At 39.3% G+C, this 24,329-nt stretch overlaps 1 protein-coding gene across 2 annotated transcripts in view; it reads left to right on the plus strand.

The window, feature by feature from the left end:
• LOC124133352 (signal peptide peptidase-like 3) overlaps positions 1-24,329 on the plus strand; it is a 68,096-nt gene that overhangs the window by 12,229 nt on the left and 31,538 nt on the right. Inside the window, exons 1-2 of one of the 2 annotated variants that reach the window (XM_046497726.2) lie at positions 17,930-18,030; positions 22,560-22,615. In XM_046497726.2, the coding sequence (XP_046353682.1) occupies positions 18,028-18,030; positions 22,560-22,615 (59 nt within the window). In that variant the 5' untranslated portion in view covers positions 17,930-18,027. Of the gene's footprint in view, positions 1-17,929; positions 18,031-22,559; positions 22,616-24,329 lie in introns of those variants that run through there. The other variant, XM_046497727.2, reaches the window with a different exon arrangement.

The following is a 24,329-nucleotide window of genomic DNA, read 5'->3' on the forward strand; positions in this document are numbered from 1 at the left end:
AAATTGTGTGGATCGATGCTCATAACATCAATCACTGGATTGTCTGGTCCAGACTCGATTATTTACAGACCACAGTCATATAGCTGGAATATTGCTGTGTGAGGTGTTAAACAACAAACAAACAAACAAACTAAGGATCAACCATATTTTGTGCAAGAGGCGTATTATGTTTTTTGTGAATAGACCATGCTGAATACAGAGCTCCAGATAAGCTTTTGGTGTTGTGGTATTTTACCCATGCATTTTAAAATCATTGGGTATCAGTAATTCTATCTGCGTATTCAAATTTCTGTTACCCACTAGTTTTTACACATGTGGGTATTTAAGTGAAATATTTAAAAACACTATTCATCCAGTCCCTGCAAACTGGTGCCGTGTGGGTTTGAGAGCTTTATAGGACTCAAAAATACCACGATACTTCCACACGAAAGTGTGATGGCAAATGATCATGATGCAACTGTCATCGTGGAGTTTGGCAAGGTTGACGGAATGCCCGTTTATAATTTCAAAATAAGTTGCTGATTTGCTAATAGAATACGCAGGGTTACTTCACAATATTTTGATGAAACGCACAAGTGTTATTTTTGTAGCGTATCTGTAATGTTCGTTGCATATTTTGATACTCTTGGATTATATTTTACTGCGTATTTCTGCATTTCTGCTGCGTATTTCACGCAGATACGCAGCTTATCTGGAGCTCTGTGAATTGTTTTAAAGTGTAGTCACTAAAGGCAGGAGCGGTCACAACATAACAGAAAGGGTGAACCAGTCCCCTTGCTTGAGGCGACCAGTGTCCCAATAGCCGACTTACCGCATACTGACATCACCAACCAGGTCAGCTACAATCATGCAATAAGCTCTGAGCTTGCTTGTCCAGGCGCAAGGACCACATACCCTTGAATGTGCTCATCAGGGGAGATAATCTACTTAAGTCAGAAGTAGGGTACGGAGTGATCGACAATCAAGTAGGCTGTCTGAATCTGTGTCAGTAGTCACATGATATCTACAAAGCCTTTGATTTATGTGAGGGCAGGTGTAAGGGTTTCTTGTTCATCAACTGCACCTTAATACAGTAATCCGCTGTGCAGAGTTATTCCCCTTCAATGTGCCAGGATCTTCAGATTGTGGGTCAGAATCCCAGATAAGCCATGATTAAAAAGCCATGTTCATTAGTCACACATATCTAGGTTTGAAGGGTAAGTTTGTTCCCATGTGTCTAGGGTTGAAGGGTGAGCTTGTTCACACATGTCTAGGTTTGAAAGATCAGTTTGTTCACACATGTCTTGGTTTGAAGGGTGAGCTTGTTCACACGTGTCTAGGTTTGAAGCATCAGTTTGTTCACACGTCTAGGTTTGAAGCATCAGTTTGTTCACACATGTGTAGGTTTTAAGGGTGAGTTTGTTCACACATGTCTTGGTTTGAAGGGTGAGCTTGTTCACACATGTCTAGGTTTGAAGGGTGAGCTTGTTCACACATGCCTAGGTTTGAAGGATCAGTTTGTTCACACATGTCTAGGTTTGAAAGATCAGTTTGTTCACACATGTCTAGGTTTGAAGGGTCAGTTTGTTCACACATGTCTAGGTTTGAAGCGCCAGTTTGTTCACACATGTCTAGGTTTGAAGGGTGAGTTTGTGCACACATGTCTAGGTTTAAAGGGCGAGTTTGTTCACACATATCTAGGTTTGAAGCGCCAGTTTGTTCACACGTCTAGGTTTGAAGGGTGAGTTTGTTCACACATGTCTAGGTTTGAAGCATCAGTTTGTTCACACGTCTAGGTTTGAAGCATCAGTTTGTGCACACATGTCTAGGTTTGAAGCGCCAGTTTGTTCACACATGTCTAGGTTTGAAGTGCCCATTTGTCATGTTTGTTCACACTTGTTTAGGTTTGAAGCATCAGTTTGTTCACACATGTCTAGGTTTGAAGCGCTAGTTTGTTCACACATGTCTAGGTTTGAAGGAGCAGTTTGTTCACACTTGTCTAGGTTTGAAGCATCAGTTTGTTCACACATGTCTAGGTTTGAAGCGCTAGTTTGTTTACACATGTCTAGGTTTGAAGGAGCAGTTTGTTCACACATGTCTAGGATAGTCATATAAAATGCAGTTGATGTCACTTGATGTATATTTTGGCAAGAAAGAACTGCTTACCAGTAGTGGAATGAAGATGAAATAGATGGGATGGGATTAAAGGGTCCAAATTCATGTGCTCTCGATTACCAAGGAGTTGTAGTTAGAGGTGTGTGCGGAACTGAGACTATCTCAGTCTACCCTGCAAATTGCTCAATATTCCTAGAACATGTAGAATGTTATGCATAATAAAATTAGGCTTTCAAATAGAGGGTTTGAACAACTTGAATTAAGCTTGAGGATTTCCAGTTGGCCCGGCTTGCTCTTCATTCAGGAAAGACCCTCCACTGCTAGAAAACCACGAGGCAAATCATCCAACTTTGTTTTGTAAGCTGAATAAATAACTGTCAAACAAGTCATCAATTACGTCCGTTACATCTCAAACAAAGATGAGATACAGAGTTTGTTTTAAGTATTGATAAAACAGGGTGATATGACTGTTGATATTGAAATGGGACAGAACTTAGCTTCCGCGACACAGGATGGGAACATGTCCGCGGTAGGTCACACCGAAACACCCTGTTCGATCCGAGACCTTTAGTTTGGGAGTGTCCGGTGAAGTGTCTGTGCCACATAGCAATGCTAATGGGATGATGAGGCACGTGGGGGCTCCACACAGGGAAGAGCTGCTGAAACGGGGAGGAAATGACAAGCGGATTGCTACCGAAGTGTTGACAAGCTCAATATCAGGGTGAAGTTCATTTGTGTCAATAATTATGTTTGGTCAGCAGATTTAGCCAAGACAGCAGAGATAATTCTGAGAGTCTTTTTTTTAAATTAGCTTTTGTGTTCAAATCTGAAAGGTCAGCAAAAAGCGAAATAATAACATGGATAAGCCTAATTAAAGAAAAGTTCAAAAGGTTTTTTAGCTTGTCTAGTTTGAGAAAGAGCTTTGCTGTAAGTTTGTGGAGTGGGCCTGCTTTAGGAAAATGGTATTTTTTAATTAACATATTTTTAACCATACAGATGTATGTTTGTGTGTCAACAGGACTATACATAGCAAATCTTTCTTTGTTTCTAGAGCATTATTTGGAAAGCATGTTTTCTTGTATGTTCAAGTCATTTGGTGGACAACTATTATCCTGTGCACTGTTGTATCATCAGCTATTGCCCCATATTTTATTTTGCAGTCTGTCACAGCTGTGGATTGAAGTTTAACACAGTGCACATGATGTAAAATCATTCAGGACTTCATAAAAATATTTTATCTGAAGATGTGACGCTTGTATTTTCCTTTCAAAGAAGCCATGATTCTTTCCTTAGCACGAGGCCTTATCAACATGATTAACAGGAACAGGACGACTTGTTTTGTCAGTTTTCAGTTTTGTTTTTGAACAATGGTAGTATCACATTGTGAAACATTTCTGTCTATCTCGTCCTGTAAACAGTGTGCATGCTGTGCCGCCTATTTTAACTTCCAGCTAACCCAGATATAAGTATGGCTGCCTTTTGAGATTGAAATATATTTTCACCTTTGGCATTTCAACTTCCATAAAGTCTTTTGTCTAACATTGAACATTATAAACAGACCAAAAAATGTAAGAAATGTAATTCTACAATATTGCCTTGACCTGAAGGACGTCAGTTTTAACTTGTTCAGTCGTAATGAAATTAGAAACTATTCCCAATCAAGCCTGGCAATGGATTTTTCTCCTTATGATCATGCGTGAGTGAGTATGGTTTTACACCATTTATAGCAAAATTTCAGCAATATCACGGCGGGGGACACCAGAAATGGGCTTCACACATTGTACCCATGTGGGGATCAAACCTGGGTCTTCAGCATGACAAGCGACCACTTTAACCATTAGGCCACCCCACCGCCTCTTATGATCATGAATACTCTTCATGAAAAGGAAAGCGCCAATCATGCATTTAACGGAATGGCTCTGCGGATCCCTTGCTATGAACAGACCTAATTGTATACTACTTAAAAAAAGTAAAGAACACCTGATGTTTTCAGATGGCTATAGTTAATCTGTCGTGCCATGACAGATTTAGGGGCCAGCCGTTTATTATTCTGGGGTGGGGCCTGGGATTTTGTCATGGCATGACAGATTAACGATTGTCATGTAGTTATTGTAATTTTGTTCTGTAACTTCTTTTGAGAAGAATATTTCACAAAGGGATCTCACTGTAAGATATTTTGTTTTGTTTGTTGTTTAATGCTGCACTCAGCAATATTCCAGCTATATGGTGGCTTTCTGTTAACAATCGAATCTGGGTACGATGACACCCATTAACCAAGTCAGCGAGCCTGACAACCCAATCACGTTAGTCGCCTCTTACGACAAGCATAATCACTATTTACGGCAAGTATGGGTTGCTGAAGACCTATTCTAGGATGCCCAGATCTTCACGGGTCCTAACTGTAAGAAGACACCTTTGATGAATAACCATCATTCTCTATATAGGGCATACTTGCCGTAAAAGGGCGACTATGCTTGTCGTAAAAGGCGACTGACGGGATCGGGTGGTCAGGCTCGCTGACTTTGTTGATCCATGTCATCGATCCCAACTGCGTGGATCGATGCTCATGATATTAACCACTGGATTGTCTGGTCCAGACTCGATTATTTACAGACCGCCGTCATATAGCTGGAATATTGCTGAGTGCGGCGTTAAACAACAAACCAACCAACCAAATCTCTATATAGGTTAACACATCGTGCCGAAACTTGTGTTACATCAGACAGCGTCTTTGACACTTGATAGTGGTCATCAAAGGGAGACTGGTCTGAAGTTTTCAGATATAATGTTAGTTCTAGAAAAGCTGATAACCAAGAATCATTTCATACTTGTGAATTATTCCATATTATCCTGGTTGTATTACTGCTGCCTTGTTGGGATTCAGGGTTATAATAGGTCTCCAGCAAACTCTGCTGGTCATTAGAGGTGATGAAATGGATCATGGTAGATTGTCCGCCTGGAGAGTCAAGGTCTGTGGTTTGATCCCAGGCTGTGTCATACCAAAAGATGGTACTTGTTGTTACCCTGCCTCGCACTCGGCATTAAGGGGCTAAAACAAGAACTGGTTGGTTTGGAGTCAGTATACTGTGTCTGAGTGGGGTATTCATGTTAACTGCCGCATGGTATCTCAGTGGGCCAGCACTATGAAATCGGCATTGGTCCTGACTAGTGCAAGCAGCCACACACACATGTGCATGCACGTAGCTATGTAAGTGGAATAATCTTGAACGTGACGTTAAAACCCAATTTCACCTCACCTCACCTCACCTCACCTCACCTCACCTCACCTCACCTCACCTAAATGGATCGGGTGGTCCGACGTTGGAATGTTGCAACTGTACACTACACCAACAGGCACATACTCACAGTTCTGGAACCACCAGATGCACAGACATTTGGGCACTGGAATTTGTCATGAGTTGCCTCCCTTAGGCGTGCCAGAAACCTATCATGACGTATGGTCAGGGGTTTGAATCCCCAATTCGCCATCATAAAGTTTCAAGATTTGTCAGCTTAAGTAGACCTCTAAGACCTGCATCACTTGGGGCAAGCTGACATGCAATGGCGTGACAGAAAGCGCATGGTTAATGTAACCTTGTTCACTCACACAAATATGTTAACATTTCGTTGATAAAGGTACACAGAAAGCCCCTGTCACCATGGAAACCCAGTTATCTTGTATACCACACACTGTCGCAAACTTCCTAGTTTTGCTTCAAGTGAAGTCTTGGCTTCAGCCGACCAGTGATAGCAAACTATGTCAGCAGAACTGTTGTGATTGATGACAGTGTTCAAAATGAACTAGTCTAGGCTAGTGTTCCAGGGATATATCTACACCTGCTCAGAGGCTGATATTCAGCCCCATATCTGCTGCTAATGATGGTAAAAATTTCCAATTTGAATTAATTAATTCCCAATTCCTCAGAATTTACGAAAATAAAAGAACATTAAAGGCGCATTGTATGGAATCCTAGATACATCCCTGTATTCCAAGACTTAAGTCACAAGTCTCTAAGGCAATAATTATTAGTTTAAATCATAACTTCTAGATTATGTAAATAATAAGAACAAGTTGTTCATTTAAGTGACTGGTGTCCTTAGTCCACATATCTAGACTTGCCCATTAGGAGGATAGAATTACTAAACGTCCATGAACTTAAAGCAAGGCTATCTGTGACTTGAACTAGAGAAATTTCCAGTGGACTACAGTGCAGTGAGCTAGATAGCAACTCTGTAGCAAATATTTTTTGGGACTAGCTGAAATAAGAATAACGTCTGACCCCGGTTTCTGGCGTCTAGATTGGACATTTATTGGCTAAAGAAATATGAGAACCGGGCCTGTGTTCTACAATCGCTGCACCACACTGGAAACTGGACTGATATCAACGTCCAATTTGAAACAATTATGTGCCATTACCGGAGAAGGATGGGCTAATGCTTCCAGACTAATATAGAATGAAACTAATGTCATATTTGGATTGCTTGTATCCCGTGTACATGGTGAATCAGGTCCATCAAATAGGATCTGGTTCAATCTGTCTTCATAATGTGCATATGCTCCTAGCTTATGGGGTAGCCTAGTGGTTAAAGTGTTCGCTCATCATGCTGAAGACCCGGGTTTGATTCCTCATGTGGGTGCTATGTGTGAAGCTCATTTCTGGTGTACCCTGCTGTGATATTGTTGGAATATTGCTGGAATATTGCGAATATTACTCCTCACTCACTCCAAGCTTGTGTTTCTCTGATCCAATATCAAAATGATTGCCATGGCAATGTTGAAACTTGTTAATGACCATTATTCAACCATTTGTGCATGTCATAACTCATTTTTGTATTTGTATTATTTGAAGCACAATATTAGGAAATAAAAGTCCATACTTTAACCCTATGAAATAAAATCCACGTTAGAATTGGTGTTCACAACCCATGCTTGTCGTAATAGGTGACAAACAGAATCAGTTGCATCCCAAATACGTGGATTGATGCTCTTGATGCCAAACACTGGATAATCTGGTCCAGACTCGATTATTTACAGACGTCATCATATGGCTGAAATATATTTCGGTGTGTGGTGGCAAACAGAAAAAATATTAATTGAAAAATATATGTCATCAGTTCTGATGGTGAGTCAAAGTGTTTGGTACACTCAGACTGTTTTGGTCAGACTAAGCCTGGCCCCTTCTAGAACCCAACTCACTCACTCGCTCTAGAACTGGTGTATATATGCCTGCTGACGTGCCATTGTGAATTATTTCCTGGCACAAGCGAACTCCCAGAATTTGAAGACGTAAATGCTGTGAAGAGTGTGTCCTGTTGATCCAGAAACAGACAGCATACCGTGTCAACAGAAGGCACTTGATGTAACGCATAGCATGTCAAAGTCCGAGCTGGAGTATGACACAGCACATTCATCCCAGTGCTCTGACAGTAGTCAATGAGGGGTTATGACAAAGAGGATATAATGGCTAGGTGAACATTTTCAAGTATTTGCTTCCGGAACTTTTCCATTGAAAAGAATTGCAGATTTTAGTTCATGTTGATTCCGATATGCACATTTATCTGTCAGTGGCTTGACAAGTGCTCCTTTGTGGAAGTCTTGTTACAAATGTGTGTATTGATTCCCTCACTTATAAATCACTTAAGGTTTTATTTGTAGGCCTGGAGAGTTGTGTTGAGGTTTGTGTTGCCTGATTGAAGACAGCTGATTCATGTGTTGAAGTGCTGTCTGTGCTGTTTGTGTCCTGACCTTGCTTTGTTGAAGGAGCTGATAAATTAGGATTGGGTGGTTACATGGTTAGAGTAGGTCACTATGCTTGTCGTAAGAAGCATCTAACGGAACTGGGTGGTCAGGCCCCTGACTTGGTTGAAACATGCCATCGTATCCCAGTTGCGTGGATTAATGCTCATGAGAGCCTAAATAAAAAAAAATTGTAAAGCATCTTGCATCAGTGTCTTTTTGGTTGCAGAAAAATTTCCTGTCGGTTTTGCGGTCGTCTAAAGCATATTTCTTTCAAACAATTTCTAGGGAATTTTGTATTTTTTTATAAATAAATTGAGAATAAAATGATGTGAAACATGCAGTGTATTGACCTGTAACAGCTCTTGTATTAACTTATCAAAAGGATCTTCTTTAGTCTCTAGGTAAATCAATTAGAAGCAACATCTGGTCTTATCCCCAGAACCACCCCACATCAAGGGAGATTACTCTACACAGTTCTTTTGTCTGTTAATGACACCTGAGCACATAAAGTCAGTTTCAGTATACCGTATATCGCTGTGTATAAGGCGAGTTTTTCGTACCTAAAATGAGGGGGCTAAGAAGGGGGGTCGTCTTATACACGGAGTCGAAGATCTCACATTTTTTTCCACTGGCGATGTCAACCGGCGTCCGATAGCCAGCCCAGCATTTGACAATAAAACTTCGCATTTCGTCCTAAATAACTGTTCCAATAACTATTTCAATACATAAACATGTTTTGTATCTCTTTTCCTTGAATAAAGTTTAATAATTTCTGCAAATAAAGTTGAAATGACCCTCGCCTCGATGCAGATTGTCAAACCACCTGACACGGTAAAACAATCAACATCCGTGAGTAGAGAGCCGGAAGTACCGGTAAGCATTTGCATATTGCACATGTGACCTAACATGTGATAACCGGTGAAGCTGAAATCAATTCCCGCTGTTTTTACAGTTGTATTAACAAGTGTTGGAGACGGTGTGTACAAGTGATTGTGGAATAAACACGCTGAATGTGAAGCAAACATAAGCCTAGTTAGATACAACATAGTTAATTGGCGATTAAATTACTCACCATTGTCTTTTATATGTTATTACTTCATAAATGAATTTTATTTTACGGGCACCAATTTGGTGTCGTACCGTGTAAACACAAAATGGCGACGTGTGCTGGAGTTACACACGCGACGTATCATTGTAGAAAAAAACAACAACGCAAGATAAACATATTTTTATTTTGTGTGTGCACTTGTGATGTCCGTGTGCGAAATACGCTACAGTCGGAAAGCGCACGTTAAATCTTCTATATCAATCATACTTGTGATGTGTTTCAATTCAGGTCGCCTTATACACGGAGTATAGGATTTTGGGTTGATTTTTAAGGCGTGTACAGGGGGGTCGTCTTATACGTGGGGTCGCCTTATACACAGCGATATACGGTAGTTTAATCCATGCAGTCAACACATGTTGAAGAAGCAGGCAGCAGGTGCTTGCCTGATAGTATTTAGTAACATCTATTCTGTTGCAACAGCTTTGTGGTCGTATATTCATCGAACCATTGCCATTGTCCCTGCCGACCGCCTCCGTGGTCTAGTGGTAGGGCATCCACCCGGAGAGCGGAAGGTCCAGGGTTCGATCCCCGGCCGCGTCATATCAAAAGACGTTTAAAGATGGTACTTGCTGTTACCCTGTCTGGCGCTCCGCATTAAGGGGCTTAAACAAGGACTGGTCAGCTCAGAGTCAGTATACTGTGTCTGAGTGGGATATTCATGTGAAACTGCGGCATGGTATCTCATTGAGCTAGCACTATAAATTGGCATCAGTCCGGACTAGTACAAGCAGCCACACAAACACATACACGTACATGCACGTCGCTATATAAGTGCAATAATCTTGGACGCGACGTTAAACCCCATTTCACGTCACCTTTGTCCCTGCCATGACTGCCACAATAGAGTGTCTGCATGTGCTTGTGTGGTGTTTCTAGGGCAAAGTCAGTCTTTTAAGTCACAACTGAATGGGTTGGTATTTATAAAAGAAGAGGGCCACTCACTGTGGTGCGCGACCCGTGAAGATTCCGCGGTAGAATAGGTCTTCAGCAACCCATGCTTGCCGTAAAAGGCGACTGTACTTGTCGTTAGAGGCGACTAACGGGATCGGGTGGTCAGGCTCGCTGACTTGGTTGATGCATGTCATCGATCCCAATTGCGTGGATCGACGCTCATGATATTAATCACTGGATTGTCTGGTTCAGACTCTATCATTTACAGACCGCCGTCATATACCTGGAATATTGCTGAGTGCGGCGTAAAACAACAAACCAAACCAAAAATTCATTGTTTGCTGATCATAAGAAACTATTGTCGCCATCTTCCCATAAGAAACTATTGTCGCCATCTTCCCATAAGAAACTATTGTCACCATCTTCCCACAAGAAACTATTGTCGCCATCTTCCCCATAGCTGGTGACAGTTCGTTCAGGCCCTCCTATCTATTTGAATACAAAGTGTTGAATTGGTTTAAAATGAAGGCGTATTGGGAGCTTAGCTTTCCCATTGGAATTGAAAGCATTTATTTGCAAACGAAAAGAAACTATCTGATTTGACAGTGGTCGGATGTGGAATTCTTGTACAGATGCTATGGGAAACTCAAATGTATCGGAATAACCATGGTTGTAGTCATAAAAAAAACAATCGTAGTTAATTGACATCTTTTCCGAAATGAAAGTGTCCGAGAAATGGTGGCGATAACCAAATAAACGATAAGTGACATAATTTCTTTTGGTTATTCTGACTCGAAGTCTTGACTATAAAGTATAAAATCCATGGCTTTGAGCAATGAGTATTCTTCAGCTTCAAAATTTGGTATGTAAAGATGGAGACATGTCTTCTTGTATCCGTTATCACAGATAAATGGGCAGGACTCGGTATCGTCTCCGTTATCATGTTAATAAAATACACATTAATAAATATTTTTGTTTTAAGTGGGATCGATGCTCATAATGTCAATCACTGGATTGTCTGGTCCGTATTTGATTATTTACAGACCGCTGTCATATAGCTGGAATATGGCTGAGTGCGGCGTTAAACAACAAGCAAACAATACAAACCTTGTTCGAGTATAAGTTAGTCTTAATTTTCTAATGTTAATAAGTATGTCTTTGTCAATTCCACAGTTCTTCTATGTCACTGTGGCAGAAGACTGCCTTTGTTAGCCTTACAGACTTCGCAGGTTTGAATCTTGCCGCTTGTTGATTATAGCAGCATCTTGTTTATGTTTCTGAACTAAGCTTCTGAGGATTCCGGGTTAGAAAGGGTCCCCATCAACCCCAATCTCATTAAAATCAGACTTCAGTTCTCGCTACCGCTAAACAAAGATCTGAGGACATCCCATTAGGAGTCACGTCAGAACGACCTTTCATCCGACCAATCAGAGCGTCGCTTACCAGATTATGAAATTGATAATCGGAATGTTATTTCTAATCATCCAACCTCAAAAACTTTAACACAGGGTATTCCGAACGATAGTTACGGGTTTAACGACTAAATCCATACAATCTAGACCATCTATTAGCCATTCCAGAATGTTCTTTTGTTTAGGTTTCAAATTTTTAATCGAGAATTTGTCAAAATATATTTCGAAGCATAGACGCCAATTTGAAATTAGTGCCGTAAAGCACAAGAAAGCTGCCTTCTGTTTGGTCATTCCATTGGTCGGTCAAAGTTCGCGCAAGGTCGTTCTGAAGTGACCCGTAATGGGATGTCCTCAGATCTTTGTTTAGAGGTAGATTGCATCAACCCATGCTGGTTGTAAGAGGCGACCTAATGGATCATGTGGTCAGACTCTGAGACTTGGATTGTTGCTCCTAATATCATTCACTGGTTTGTCTGGTCCAGATTCAATTATTTACAGGTCCTGTTGGATCTCTACTGGTCCTGTTGGATTTCTACTAGACACAATGAGAAACCAGTCAAGAAGGTAACCATTGTGTAGGTTGCTCGTGTTGCTTAGAGCTCAGAGTTCATCTGTTGCTGATTTCAAAAGTCGTACAAACTTGAATTACTTTGTTCGTCCCCAGAATAACACCAGACCACCTGACCAGAATTTTCATTTTACTGATCCTAAAGAAAATATGCTAGACTTGGACCGGTGGACCAGTTTTATTGTGGAACACTGCTGAATAAACTCTTTCAACACCGTAGGCCAGTATACCAGCCAAGAAGCATTGAGTCCCCAGACACCGTAGGCCGGTTTCCCGGCCAAGCCATAGTCACGTCAAAATAGTATATATTTTTATGGACCTACCTGTAATATCATTCATTTATTAAATCTATTATAAATAAATAAATGCATTATTTTAAATAATGTGAAAAACATAACTTTCATATTTATAAACCATAGGATCACACCTTTCAAATGGTGTATAACATGTAGTAGCAAATATATTTTACAAGCAGATATTTTCTTTGATAAATGTTGGTTTCATCTATCACACAAGAGTCTCTGGGAACTTGGTGTCCCAGCAGAAAACACTTCTGGTTGACTGGTGTTGAAAGACTTAATATGACCATGCTAAAAGTGACCCATGCCGTGAAACTTATTGCTGAATGTTAGATGAGGTTCATCGGAAGCAGCAGTTACGGCCTCCAAGTGCCAGGGTCATTGGCCCATGGATATGATGAATAAAACATGACTCTGTTTGTGAGTAATTTAGGTCACCCAGCTTTATAATTCTGTAGCCAGTTGTCACCTGGCTCCTCGTTTATACAGATTTTGTGCTACTTTACCCATAAGGTCAGACTTGTTTTAAACTTGTTATACGAATCCTCGGACTCCAGACAATTGACATGTGAAGAGATATAGAATAATGAAAAGCACTGTTTTTTATTCTGCAGACCAGAAATAAGTAATATGTTACAAACACCTCATTTACTGTTGCTTTCAATATAATTATGTTATATAAGTTACTGTAATTTAAACCTGTTCAAAATTTATCTTAAAAACTTCAAAACATTATGATGAGATGAAATTAACAAAATACAGTAAACTACGTATAAAACCAACATGCTTATAACGAACTGACCGATATAACAAAGTTATGTTTTAGTCCCAGCCATTTGCTGTATGTATGCTGTATATATGCTTATAACGAACTACGGTTATCACCAACTAAAATTAGTGGTCCATGTGAGGTCGTTATAACTGAAGTTAAATGTATTTAAAATTGGAATTTGTATGTGTATATATTTTTTACCAACAAACCTGATTTTTGTGCCAAATTTAGTGGAAGTGATAATGATAAAACTGATGATGATGACGATGGTACACACTGTGCATAACATTCCACCATGCATAACATTCCACCGTGCATAACATTCCACCGTGCATAACATTCCACCGTGCATAACATTCCACCGTGCATAATATTCTCGCTGCCAAATCCTTTGTTTGTTGTTTAATGATGACTTATTATTGGCATAGCTATATCCGGCTACATAATGTCGGCCTCCAATTAATCACGTCTAGACAAGACTATACAGTGACAGAAATATGTCACCCTATGGAATCTGTTTCGGCAGTTTTTCGAGGCAGCTGTTAGAAATTAAATTACTTGAATTCAGAGAACACCATGTTTGGTTTGGGGAAATTATCAGTGTGTTTTGATATGTCGCTGAGTACAATATTAAACATTTTTGGCTTGCCTATTCTGGACAGTAGACAAATTTGCAGCTTTTATCAAAGAGCGATGATAAGATGTATTACCGTATTCGACATAATAAGCACCCTGCTCTAATAAGCGCCCATGGTGATATTTGCTAATATATTGGCTAGTGAACAATTAGCTCCCCTTCCGGTTGATCAATGTACACAAGACTTATTTATTCGTGTATAATATGTGTGTTATCACATTAAGGATGGTTATATGCATTCTTAATTATATATCTGTCGTATATATACATTTCAGGCTGTCAGCATAAACCACGAAATTTACAATCTATCAACTCTGCTGTTTTTCACCAAAATAATATTCTAATAAGAGCCCCCTATTTCTAATTTTGAAAGCACCCTGGGCGGTTATTATGTCGAATACGGTAGTTTAAATAGCCTAATAATAACATTACAGCTCGATGAAAAAGCTTGTCATTTATCATGTTTATAGTGCTTAAGGACCCGCCTTTCGGTTTCTTTCTAGCTTACAGACAGCATGGAGCCACAAGCCATGACTGCTTGACAATTCAAAGTAATATTAATTTTTCAGTCCGAGTGTTTGAGATAAGCTGTGTATTTGCTTCAAAAGCACAAACAAAATCACCATTACCTAATTGTTTTCCAGTTGCCTCAGTACAGATGAGTATGAAGACATTTGGTAACCCAATTGTATAACAAAACTGTGCATATTCACTCAATATAGCTTGTGTAACTTGTGTAACTTGTGTACAGTTCTTTTCACTGATCTTTTGTGAACCACATATACATGACCTGGAACGCAGTGGATAATGCACAGATGTGCAACACCTTGCATATTGTAACTTAGGTATGTATCCCTGAGGTTATGCAACATGTGTGTCACTAGGGTGAGCACACGAACACTTGCGGATGAGAAGTTACCTGAAACAGCCTAGAATTGGAATTATTTTGTTTAAAATGTCTACTCATCGGTTTACAAAACCTAATAGATTGGACCCAAGAGAGTAAAAATAAATTGAATACCCAATGTAAACTATCACTACTTAATGTAAACTATCACTACCCAATGTAAACTATCAGTACCCAATGTAAACTATCAGTACCCAATGTAAACTATCAGTACCCAATGTAAACTATCAGTACCCAAAGTAAACTATCACTACCCAGTGTAAACTATCAGTACCCAAAGTAAACTATCACTACTCAATGTAAACTATCAGTACCCAATGTAAACTATCACTACCCAATGTAAACTATCACTACCCAATGTAAACTATCAGTACCCAATGTAAACTATCAATACCCAATGTAAACTCTCAATACCCAGTGTAAACTATCAATACTCAATGTAAACTCTCATTACTCAAAGTAAATTTCAATACCCAATTCCTTCTCGATTTGCAATGAATGAAAGAAGAAAAATTAACTGGCAAAAAATCAACAAATACAATTGTTGAAAATCTCCAAGATAAAATAGACTGTACAGCTCTGGCCACTGGAATAACCTAATAATGAAAGCTAACTCATGTTATGTAGGTAGTATATACACAAGACACCATTTTGTTTCCCTGTTAAAACCACTGATGCACATAATGTCGGTTCAAACAAACGACATTCAGATACTCTGGTTACTCTCCATCAGCTTCTGACTTACACCCATAAATTGTTAGCCCTAAATGAGGGCTGCACAGAGTTAAAGTGTGACTTGATATCCAAACTGTTTTTGAAAGCAGTTCATGAAATGAGGCTTATACACATCCGCATTTAAACATCAGCTTAAAATATACTACTCAAAAAAAGTTAGGGACCACCTGATTCTTTCTTAATATGAAGAATAGGGTGGCCCTTAACATTTCTGGTGTAGTATATGCATTATATATTAAATTATGTTTAAATCCCCATGACAAGACATATTCATTAATAATTGTAAGGCCTGGTTCAATTCCCTGAGCCCTGATAGTGCTGGAATTTTGCTATAAGCGATGTAAAACTCACTCACTCACTCACTTACTCACTCACCCAAAACCTACTCACTCACCCACCCAAAACCCACTCATTCACCCAAACCCACCCACCCACCCACCCACTCACTCACTCACTCACTCACTCACTCACTCACTCACTCACTCACTCACCCAAAACCCACTCACTCACTAACATACACACATTCAAAGATAATTCACAAACTGAAAATAAGCATAGACCTTTTTGTTTTGCAAGTCATGGTTTATAATTTACCGAAAAGTTCAATCTAATCTTGTGTCCTTTGACAAGAGGACCACCAACACAAACAAGTGTGCTAAGTCATTTATGCCTGGAAGCATGTGCCCCTGTCAGCATCTGCTGTTTATGTGATGACATTTTGGTTGGCTTTGTGCGACCGCCATGACAACTGGTCATGTGTCATCCCCACATGGTGCTGTTAAGGCTGTGTTCCTGTGGCAGACAGTTCTTTGTCGCCTGCAGACACATCATTGATCTTATTGACCTTGGGAGCTGCTAAACTTGAACTTACCCTGAATGGTGTGAGCAAGTTGCTTGTGATCTTGTAAGGAGTTGGGCATTTGTTCTTCATTGCTGGCCATCTGTCTGTCTGGAGCTGCATCTGTGACGTAAAGAACTGTTGGTAGTCTTCAGGGAAGTAGTGTACGTAGTTCATCATAGAAGTAATCTTTCATGGAATAATGGGGAGGTTTTCATAAAACATGGGATCATTCAACATGAATTAAGGGACCTCTCTTCATTAAATAAATGGGCGGTCTGGTAACCTAGTGGTTAAAGCATTCGCTCATCATGCCGAAGACCTGGGTTCGAATCCCGACATGGGTACAATGTGTGAAGCCCATTTCTGGTGTCCGCCGCTGTAATATTGCTGGAATATTGCTAAAAGCTCACTCACTCATTAAATAAATAATCTTTCATGAAACTGTCTGCAACTTGTGAAGATCTGGGTAGAGAAATGGTCTTCAGCAACCCATGCTTGTCATAAGAGGCGACTAACGGGTAGTCAGGCTCGCTGACTTGGTTTATGCATGTCGTCATATCCCATTTGCGTAGATTGATGCTCATGATGTCAATCACTGGATTGTCTGGTCCAGACATGATTAGTTACAGTTGCCGTCATATAACTGTGTCTGAGTGTGGCATGGTATCTCAGTGGGCTAGGCACTATAAATCGGCAGCAGTCCGAACTAGTACAAGCAGCCACACACACATACACACGTACATGCACGTCACTATATAAGTGCAGTAATCTTGGATGCGATGTTAAACCCCATTTCACCTCACCACCTCGAAAGTCAGTGTTTGTTTGGATGGTGTAGGTACAATAAATACATTTCATAAAAGCATTAACATGATTGCATTCAGTCATTCCAGAGCAATTTCTTTCACTCACTTCATGATAAAAGAGTAATTAAAGTATTGTTCCTTGTGCTGACTCTTTTCATCCAATGAAAATAGAGATATTTGACCTAACCCAAATTGATTTGGCATGTTAAAACAGCGTTATACAGTAGAAGTAAGTGTTAACTGATCATATTGTTATATTCATGATGTTAAGGTTGATATGAACAACTCATACAACAAAGGAGTGTGTTTTCTTTCAATATAAATTATTGATTAGCATTCGATTAACTAAACTTGAAGGAAAGGTTACCATTGTACAAACTGAGATCTTAAACATCACAAAGAAATGTCACAGATATTCAACATTCAGCTTTCTGGACTGCAATTAAGATTATTGTATGATAAAATATTTATTTTAGTAGTTCTACCCAGGTGACAAGTTCAATGACAGTTATAAAAATGGCAGATACATTCTTGTTTGAATAGCAATCTCTGAAATTGACTATCTACCTTGATCTGATAACTTAGATAATTGTCCCCTCAGGCCACTCCGGGGCTGACCCTTGGTACATACTTACACAAAGACAATTCCCAGACACAGCTTAGGGTATGCCCCATGCTAGAAAGGCTGGCTAATCATAAATGTGTGAATATGCCCTAGGTAACAACTACTTTGTTTACTAATCCATCCCCCTTGTCAGTTTTGGGGGGCTTATGTTTCTATTCATGAATTAATCAATAGTTTGTCATGCCTATTTATTAACTAGACAAAAAGGAAGAAATTGAAGTGCAGTCAGGTCAGCTGTTACAGACCAGTTCATGTCATTTTCAAAGGGGTGGAAGGATGTTCATCACTTGAAGAATGTTACATTTTGAAGTAGTTTATTTATAGTTTTATCATTAGTACTTAACAGTGTAAATATACTTTGTTCAAGTAACCCTCACATTTATGGTCTGGAGTTTGTTATTGAAACCAAGTTTGTTTTTATTACCCTACACCCCTTTAGTTATTGGACTCAACCTTTAGCTAAATATAGATTACCCATAATCCCAAGCCTGTGTAGCACATGGAGGGCTGCAGTGGTCTTTGTTTACCTACAAGTCAGGAAATACCTCTCTCGTCCAGCGCATATATTCAGTGAGATCTGTTAGTATAGATCATGGTAAGTTCATTTGTGAGAATATGTATAAAAACATTCTGTGTGCAACTGTGCATTCACAGAATCCCACTCTCCGACTGTTGACAGTCTGTGTTTTGGTCATATGACTACATTGACCCATTTCTCAGTGTTGTGGCTAAAGGAATGTAGCACAGCAGATTTGTAAAGGTAGCGTGATAGATTACCTACATGTATCTTCTTATTGCTGTACCTATGGCTCATTTATATATTTATCGTTTATTTTGCATTAGGTGTTCTTTCCTGAAGCAACAATCCCTATGTTGACAAGATGGCTTGTTCATACTGAACATACTTGTTTTTTTAGACATAATTTGATTTATGTTAGGATATATGATCAATAATTGGGGACAGCTGGACAGTAATATGGATTTCTTTGTTTTCAGTATAATGTCTTCTTTGTTAGATGTAAGACAGAGCTGCAACAAAGCGTTGCACCATCGCTGCAACACAATATTTTGTGCCTGTGTTGTGCGGTCGTGTATTGTTACTAAATGATATGTGTATATTTATTGATGGCATGTAATATGAAACTATGTGGTACATACATTAGTTCCCAAGCAGTTATTAATTCAACAGACAGATTCACCAACTAGTTTTTTTCTCATTGTACATTTTATGATGGGCAGGTGTCGAGTTTTCATAGATTACATTGTCGATTCTTACCGGTAACAATAGGGAGAAAGTGTCTTGTAACTATGTGTTACCTCAGTTAAGAGAATGTTGTGCGGCTTCATATGGTAATATGACTATTCTATATATAGGGATTCTAGAAGTCCAAACTAAGTGCCCTTGGAAAGCAAACTTGAAAAAAATGTTATTTTGCTCAAAAGAAAATTTACAGCTCTTATTTCCTAAATTCAGAGTTATTTTAACATTGAATGCTAACATTGTAGTCAAGGTAATAATGTTAAGCTAGGCATGAAAGCCTTTTTCTCTACATTGGTCCTGTTATCGGTGAATACAAATCACCGTACAATGCTGTAACACTAGTTTTAAATGTAACAGCATGAATTGGTTAATGTTTAGTTCCAATTTGGGACTTTTCACTGACATTTGCTGCCGACTTGGGGCTGAAACTCGGCCTCTGTGCAGGTCTAGATAAAACCTTGTATAACTATCGTCAGTGTAAACAATCAAGCTGATATGCTATTTCCAGCGATGACCGAGTCGGTAGTTGCCAGTCCTGTTTTGTCACTTCCTACTAGATTCCTCGATGTAACTTCTACCAGTGCTTTCAACTCTTATCATTCTACTCTCATCTGATGATTTTACATAGGAGGCTTGCCTGATTTATTTGGAAGAAATATATACCGTGTATGTGTGTGCACGGTGCGCATATATGAATGTTTTAAGAAATTGATTTATTGAGAATGCTAGGTACACAGATGTTTGTTCAATTGTTGTTTTGGAAATTCTATTGGTGTTGGCAGCAGGAAATGGTGTCAGCTGGGAGATAGGTATCGCCATTGATTGGTCAGAAATCCAAATGTGTTCATGTGCTGTGTTCTTATGTTAAGATGTGCAGAAGTATTTTATGAATACTAGACATGCACAACATTCTCAGAGTGTGAATTTTAATGTTATGCTGTAATTTCATAGAGATGTTTAGAAATATTCTGTAGAAAGCTGGGGGAAAAAAGACACTTTATTATAATAATAATAATAATTATTATAATTATAATTATAATAATAATAATATTATAAATAAAATAATAATGATAGTAGTAGTAGTAGTAGTAGTAGTCCATTTGTATTGCGCTTTTTCCATTCTAAATATCATGCTCAAAGCGCACTATTATTACCCCAGACAAATTGGATCAGTGTGCACTCGATTTTCTGTCTCAGCTTATAGAGAATTTGTGGTCATGAACACGACAATGTAACAATTTATTTCCATTCTGTAAATCATACATACACTGAAATAATAAAAGGATTAACATTGAAGTTATAATACACTAAGGATGCCATGTTTCTTGTTCTAAATCAGAATTTATGCAACATGACAAAGCTATCGGTGATCGCTTAAAACAATCCACATGGTCCAAGCCAGCTGAGAAAACTTTGTGACCTGAGACTTTCTATCGCATGCAACTTACACATCTAAAAATGTGTATGTCAACAGTTGTTTGAGACTTAATACAGTATTACAGAGTCAAGTCACACCTGTCTGCTTAGCATGTCAAGAGCTTGTCTCGGGCCCAAAGCCTTGGTTATAATCTTGCCTTGACCTTGGTGTATCTAGATCTGTGAGCCCCTTCTATTGTGTGTGTGATGTGTATCGTGGAGTAGTCACATGTATTCATTCCATGCATGCTGCTAGAGCATTATTTATAACTGATAAAGAAGGTGGCAATGATTTGATCCAATCTCGTATTGTGCTTATGTGTGCTTATGTCCTGTGATTTGAGAATGAAAATACTGTAACCAGGAAGTGACAAGTTTGGAGCTTTGAGTTGCCATGTTAAGTGCTAAAGCTGTGCCTGTGGTTGGAGTCAGATGTTATTTCACATTAGAATATTTGTTAAAGTTTGAAAAAAGAGTCATGGAGAATTATACTTTTCAAATTAGTTTTCATTTTTATGAACTTTTGCATATGTTTTTTTTTTTAGCATATGATACCAGGTTTAGGGACAATTAGTTTTAAGAAATTATATTTTTTCGTAACCATTATCTAATAATGCTTATGTTGAGATAGCACTTTGTATCGTCTTAAGAGGTGTATCTATTTATAGATTCGGCAAAGAAATGGTGTATGTCGTAGGCCAACATGAAAGCCATTTTGTTGTGTTTTTGACAGTGGTTAAATAGTGATTGTTGAACCTCTAATCTTTAACTTTTTATAAGACTGGCATCTGGCCTGGCAACAGACAAATTACAAATTTGATTTTAAGGAGGGTTAAAAAGATGGCAACAGCACTAATATTGTGTTGTTTACAGTAAGTGGCCTTATGTGTCTCCATTGGGTCATTCACATCAGAGGTCTGACCTTGTGGGGACTTGGGGTTAGAATTGGTCCCCCGCAATCTATGTATGCGGTAAGAGGCACCTGAATTTAATGAGTGGTCAGGCTCTGTGACTTGGTTAACTGCATGTTATATCCCGAAAGGGGCGGTTGGGTAGCCTAGTGGTTAAAGCGCTCGCTCGTCACCCTGAAGACCCAGGTTCGATTCCCGACATGGGTACAATGTGTGAAGCCCATTTCTGGTGTCCCCCCCGTGATATTGCTGGAATATTGCTAAAAGCGACGTAAAACCCTACTCACTCACTCACGCACTCACTCATATCCCGAAAGTGTGGATCGTTGCTCATAATATCAATCACTGGATTGTCCGAATCAGAGCTGATTACTAACACAGGCCACCGTCATATAGCTGGAATATTGCTGAATGTGGCCTTTAACAATATAACAACACACACAAAGACTGGTTCACAAAGGGAGGCAATCCAAATGTTCAAGATTAGACCTGTAGGATTTTCATCAGATTTGGCCACTTGATCGTATCGACATGGTTCATTCATTTATCAAACCCGTTATATGTGTCCTTGATATAACTGGAATATTACAAAGGGTGTACACATACATTGTCCATATACATGTTCTGTAGAATGGACCGCCTCCGTGGTCTTGTGGTAGAGCGTCCGCCCGGAGAGCGGAAGGTCCAGGTTTCGATCCCGGGCCGCGTCATACAAAAAGACGTTAAAAGATCGTACTTGTTGTTACCCTGTCTGGCGCTCGTCATTAAGGGGCTAAAACAAGGACTGGTCGGCTCGGAGTCAGTATACTGTGTCTGAGTGGGGTATCCATGTTAAACTGCGGCATGGTATCTCAGTGAGCTAGCACTATAAATCGGCATCAGTTTGGACTAGTACAAGCAGCCACACACACACATACATGTGCATGCACGTCGCTATATAAGTGCAATAATCTTGGACGCGACGTTAAACCCAATTTCACCTCACCTCACCTTGATATAACTGGAATATTACAAAGTGTGTACACATAGAGAATCTCACCCGAGTGTCTTTTGATATCAAATATGTCAACACGAGTTGATAAAAGTGGAAAAACCCGAGGCTTGCCGAGGATTTTTGCCACTTTTATCAACGAGTGTTGATATATTTGATATCAAAAGACACGTGGGTGAGATTTTATTTATCAGCCAACATCATTCTTTCAATTTTTTCAATTTGTAGACAGTAATTAGCAGTGTCTTCAGTGTAAAAAGTACTGCAAACAGCTTCAGTAGCAGAGCCATTAGTGATGTCATTTGATTGTGACATCATGGTAACCAGTGACGTCACAATGGTCTGCAAAGCATTGTGATGTCATTTCATTGCAGCAATATCTACGGTGTAGATATCGCAAAAGCGATATCTACAGTGTAGATATTGCTTGATCTCATCCAAGCGATATCTCCTGTGGGAGCCAGTTTTGGATGATAAATACATTGTCCATATACATGTTCTGTAGAATGCCCTGACATTGATATATGTGAATCTGTGTTTTGCAGGAGGTGGTGTCTACCAACATGGGTGAAGAACAGTTGACAGAGGCAGCCACAATATCGTAAGTTGCACATCGTTAACATCCATGAAGATCCAGGTTAGAATAGGTCTTCAGCAACCCATGCTTGTCTTAAAGGGGAAGTGTACACGCAAAAATCACTTTCTTTCTTTTTCTAAACAAAACGCAATTTTAGAATTAGTTAGTATCTGTGTTTGAAAATATACACTCATTTTTTTCACAGTGAAAGTAGGAAGCTCACAATAGTGTTAAAATAATATGCCGTTATGAGGCCTCCGTTTTACGAGCGAAATAGGCCTGAGTTATCCCCCTTAGATTATGACGTAATTGGTGCCAATTCAACCGGGTCCCTGTCTATTCTCAACGCAAAAGATATCAAGGACCAGTTTGCGGTAAAACAACATGGTCTACGACACACTCCGGCGCAGTGGTGAGTCAGCATAACAAAATTCTGGCTGGCATCTGAGACGCTAGAATCACAAAACTGTACCTACACCACGTGAAGCGGCTCTAACGAAGCATGATGACGTCATAATGTTTATCAATTGGCACCAATGACGTCATATTGCAAGGGGCATAAGCCATGGTGTTTTTGTTATGGAAATAGAACACTTGGTTAATGTGAAAAATATAAATCGTTTTAATGCAAAAAATATGTTAATTAAATATGATGTTTTTATATTTTTGTCTATGACACTTCTATGTTAACACTTTTAATGTGGAAAAAGTACAAGAAAAATTGGTTCATTTCCGTGTGAACTTGCCCTTTAAGATCCATGAAGATCCGGGTTAGAATAGGTCTTCAGCAACCCATGCTTGTCTTAAGTGGCGACTATGCTTGTCGTGTGAGGCGCCAAACGGAATAGGGTGGTCAGTCTCGCTGACTTGGTTGATGCATGTCATTGTATCCCAATTGTGTGGATCAATTCTCATGATGTCAATCTCTGGATTGTCTGGTCCAGACTCAATTATTAACAGCTGCTGTCATATAACTGGCATATTGCTGAGTGCGGAGTTAAAGAACACTCAAACAAACAAACAAACAAACAAACAAAGCGCATAGTTAATGCTATCATGTAAAATTCTTCCCCAACAAAACAGTAAGTTGAACCTATCCCACAGTGGGGTAGCCAAGTGGTTAAAGTGTTGGCTCTTTACATGGTAGACATGGGTTTGATTCCCCACATGTATGCTATGTGTGAAGCCCATTTCTGGTGTCATGAAATTTGTTTGGAGATATGTTCATGAAATTGTGTATTGTCTTTTCTACGAAAAATGTCCACCCAAAATTCATAATCCTTAGCTTTTTTTTGTTCAATATGTGTAGAAGGCTTGTTATTTTAGAAAAAAACAGCATAATACCGGGCAAACACACTCAATGGGAGGAGAAAGTTTAACAATATCTGATAAGCTCTATATGGTTTAAAGTTGTGGCTTTGCATTCTTCTGTGATAACCAAGAGCTTTAGTGGAATAGTGATAACTGTATGCTCTTGGTTCTATAAGAAAACTACCAAGAGCTTCAAGTTTGTTTGAAATAATTATGAGTGACCGTCTCACATAACCATGGTCTGTGAAAATAATTGACAACCAGATTTGCTCAGAAGCATGTGTGGGCCAAGTTTGTTCCTAGGATTAATGAACCAGGTCCCATGACAATATCAGGGCTGATAAACCATCATAAACAATGGTGGTTGTCACTTATTTCGGGAATCGTGAAAGCCATAAACAAGGCCTCCTTGTGAAACATCAGATGG

The sequence above is a fragment of the Haliotis rufescens genome, unplaced genomic scaffold (assembly GCF_023055435.1).
Source record: "Haliotis rufescens isolate VD_foot unplaced genomic scaffold, xgHalRufe1.0.p SCAF_21, whole genome shotgun sequence".
Classification (NCBI taxonomy): Eukaryota; Metazoa; Mollusca; class Gastropoda; order Lepetellida; family Haliotidae; genus Haliotis; species Haliotis rufescens.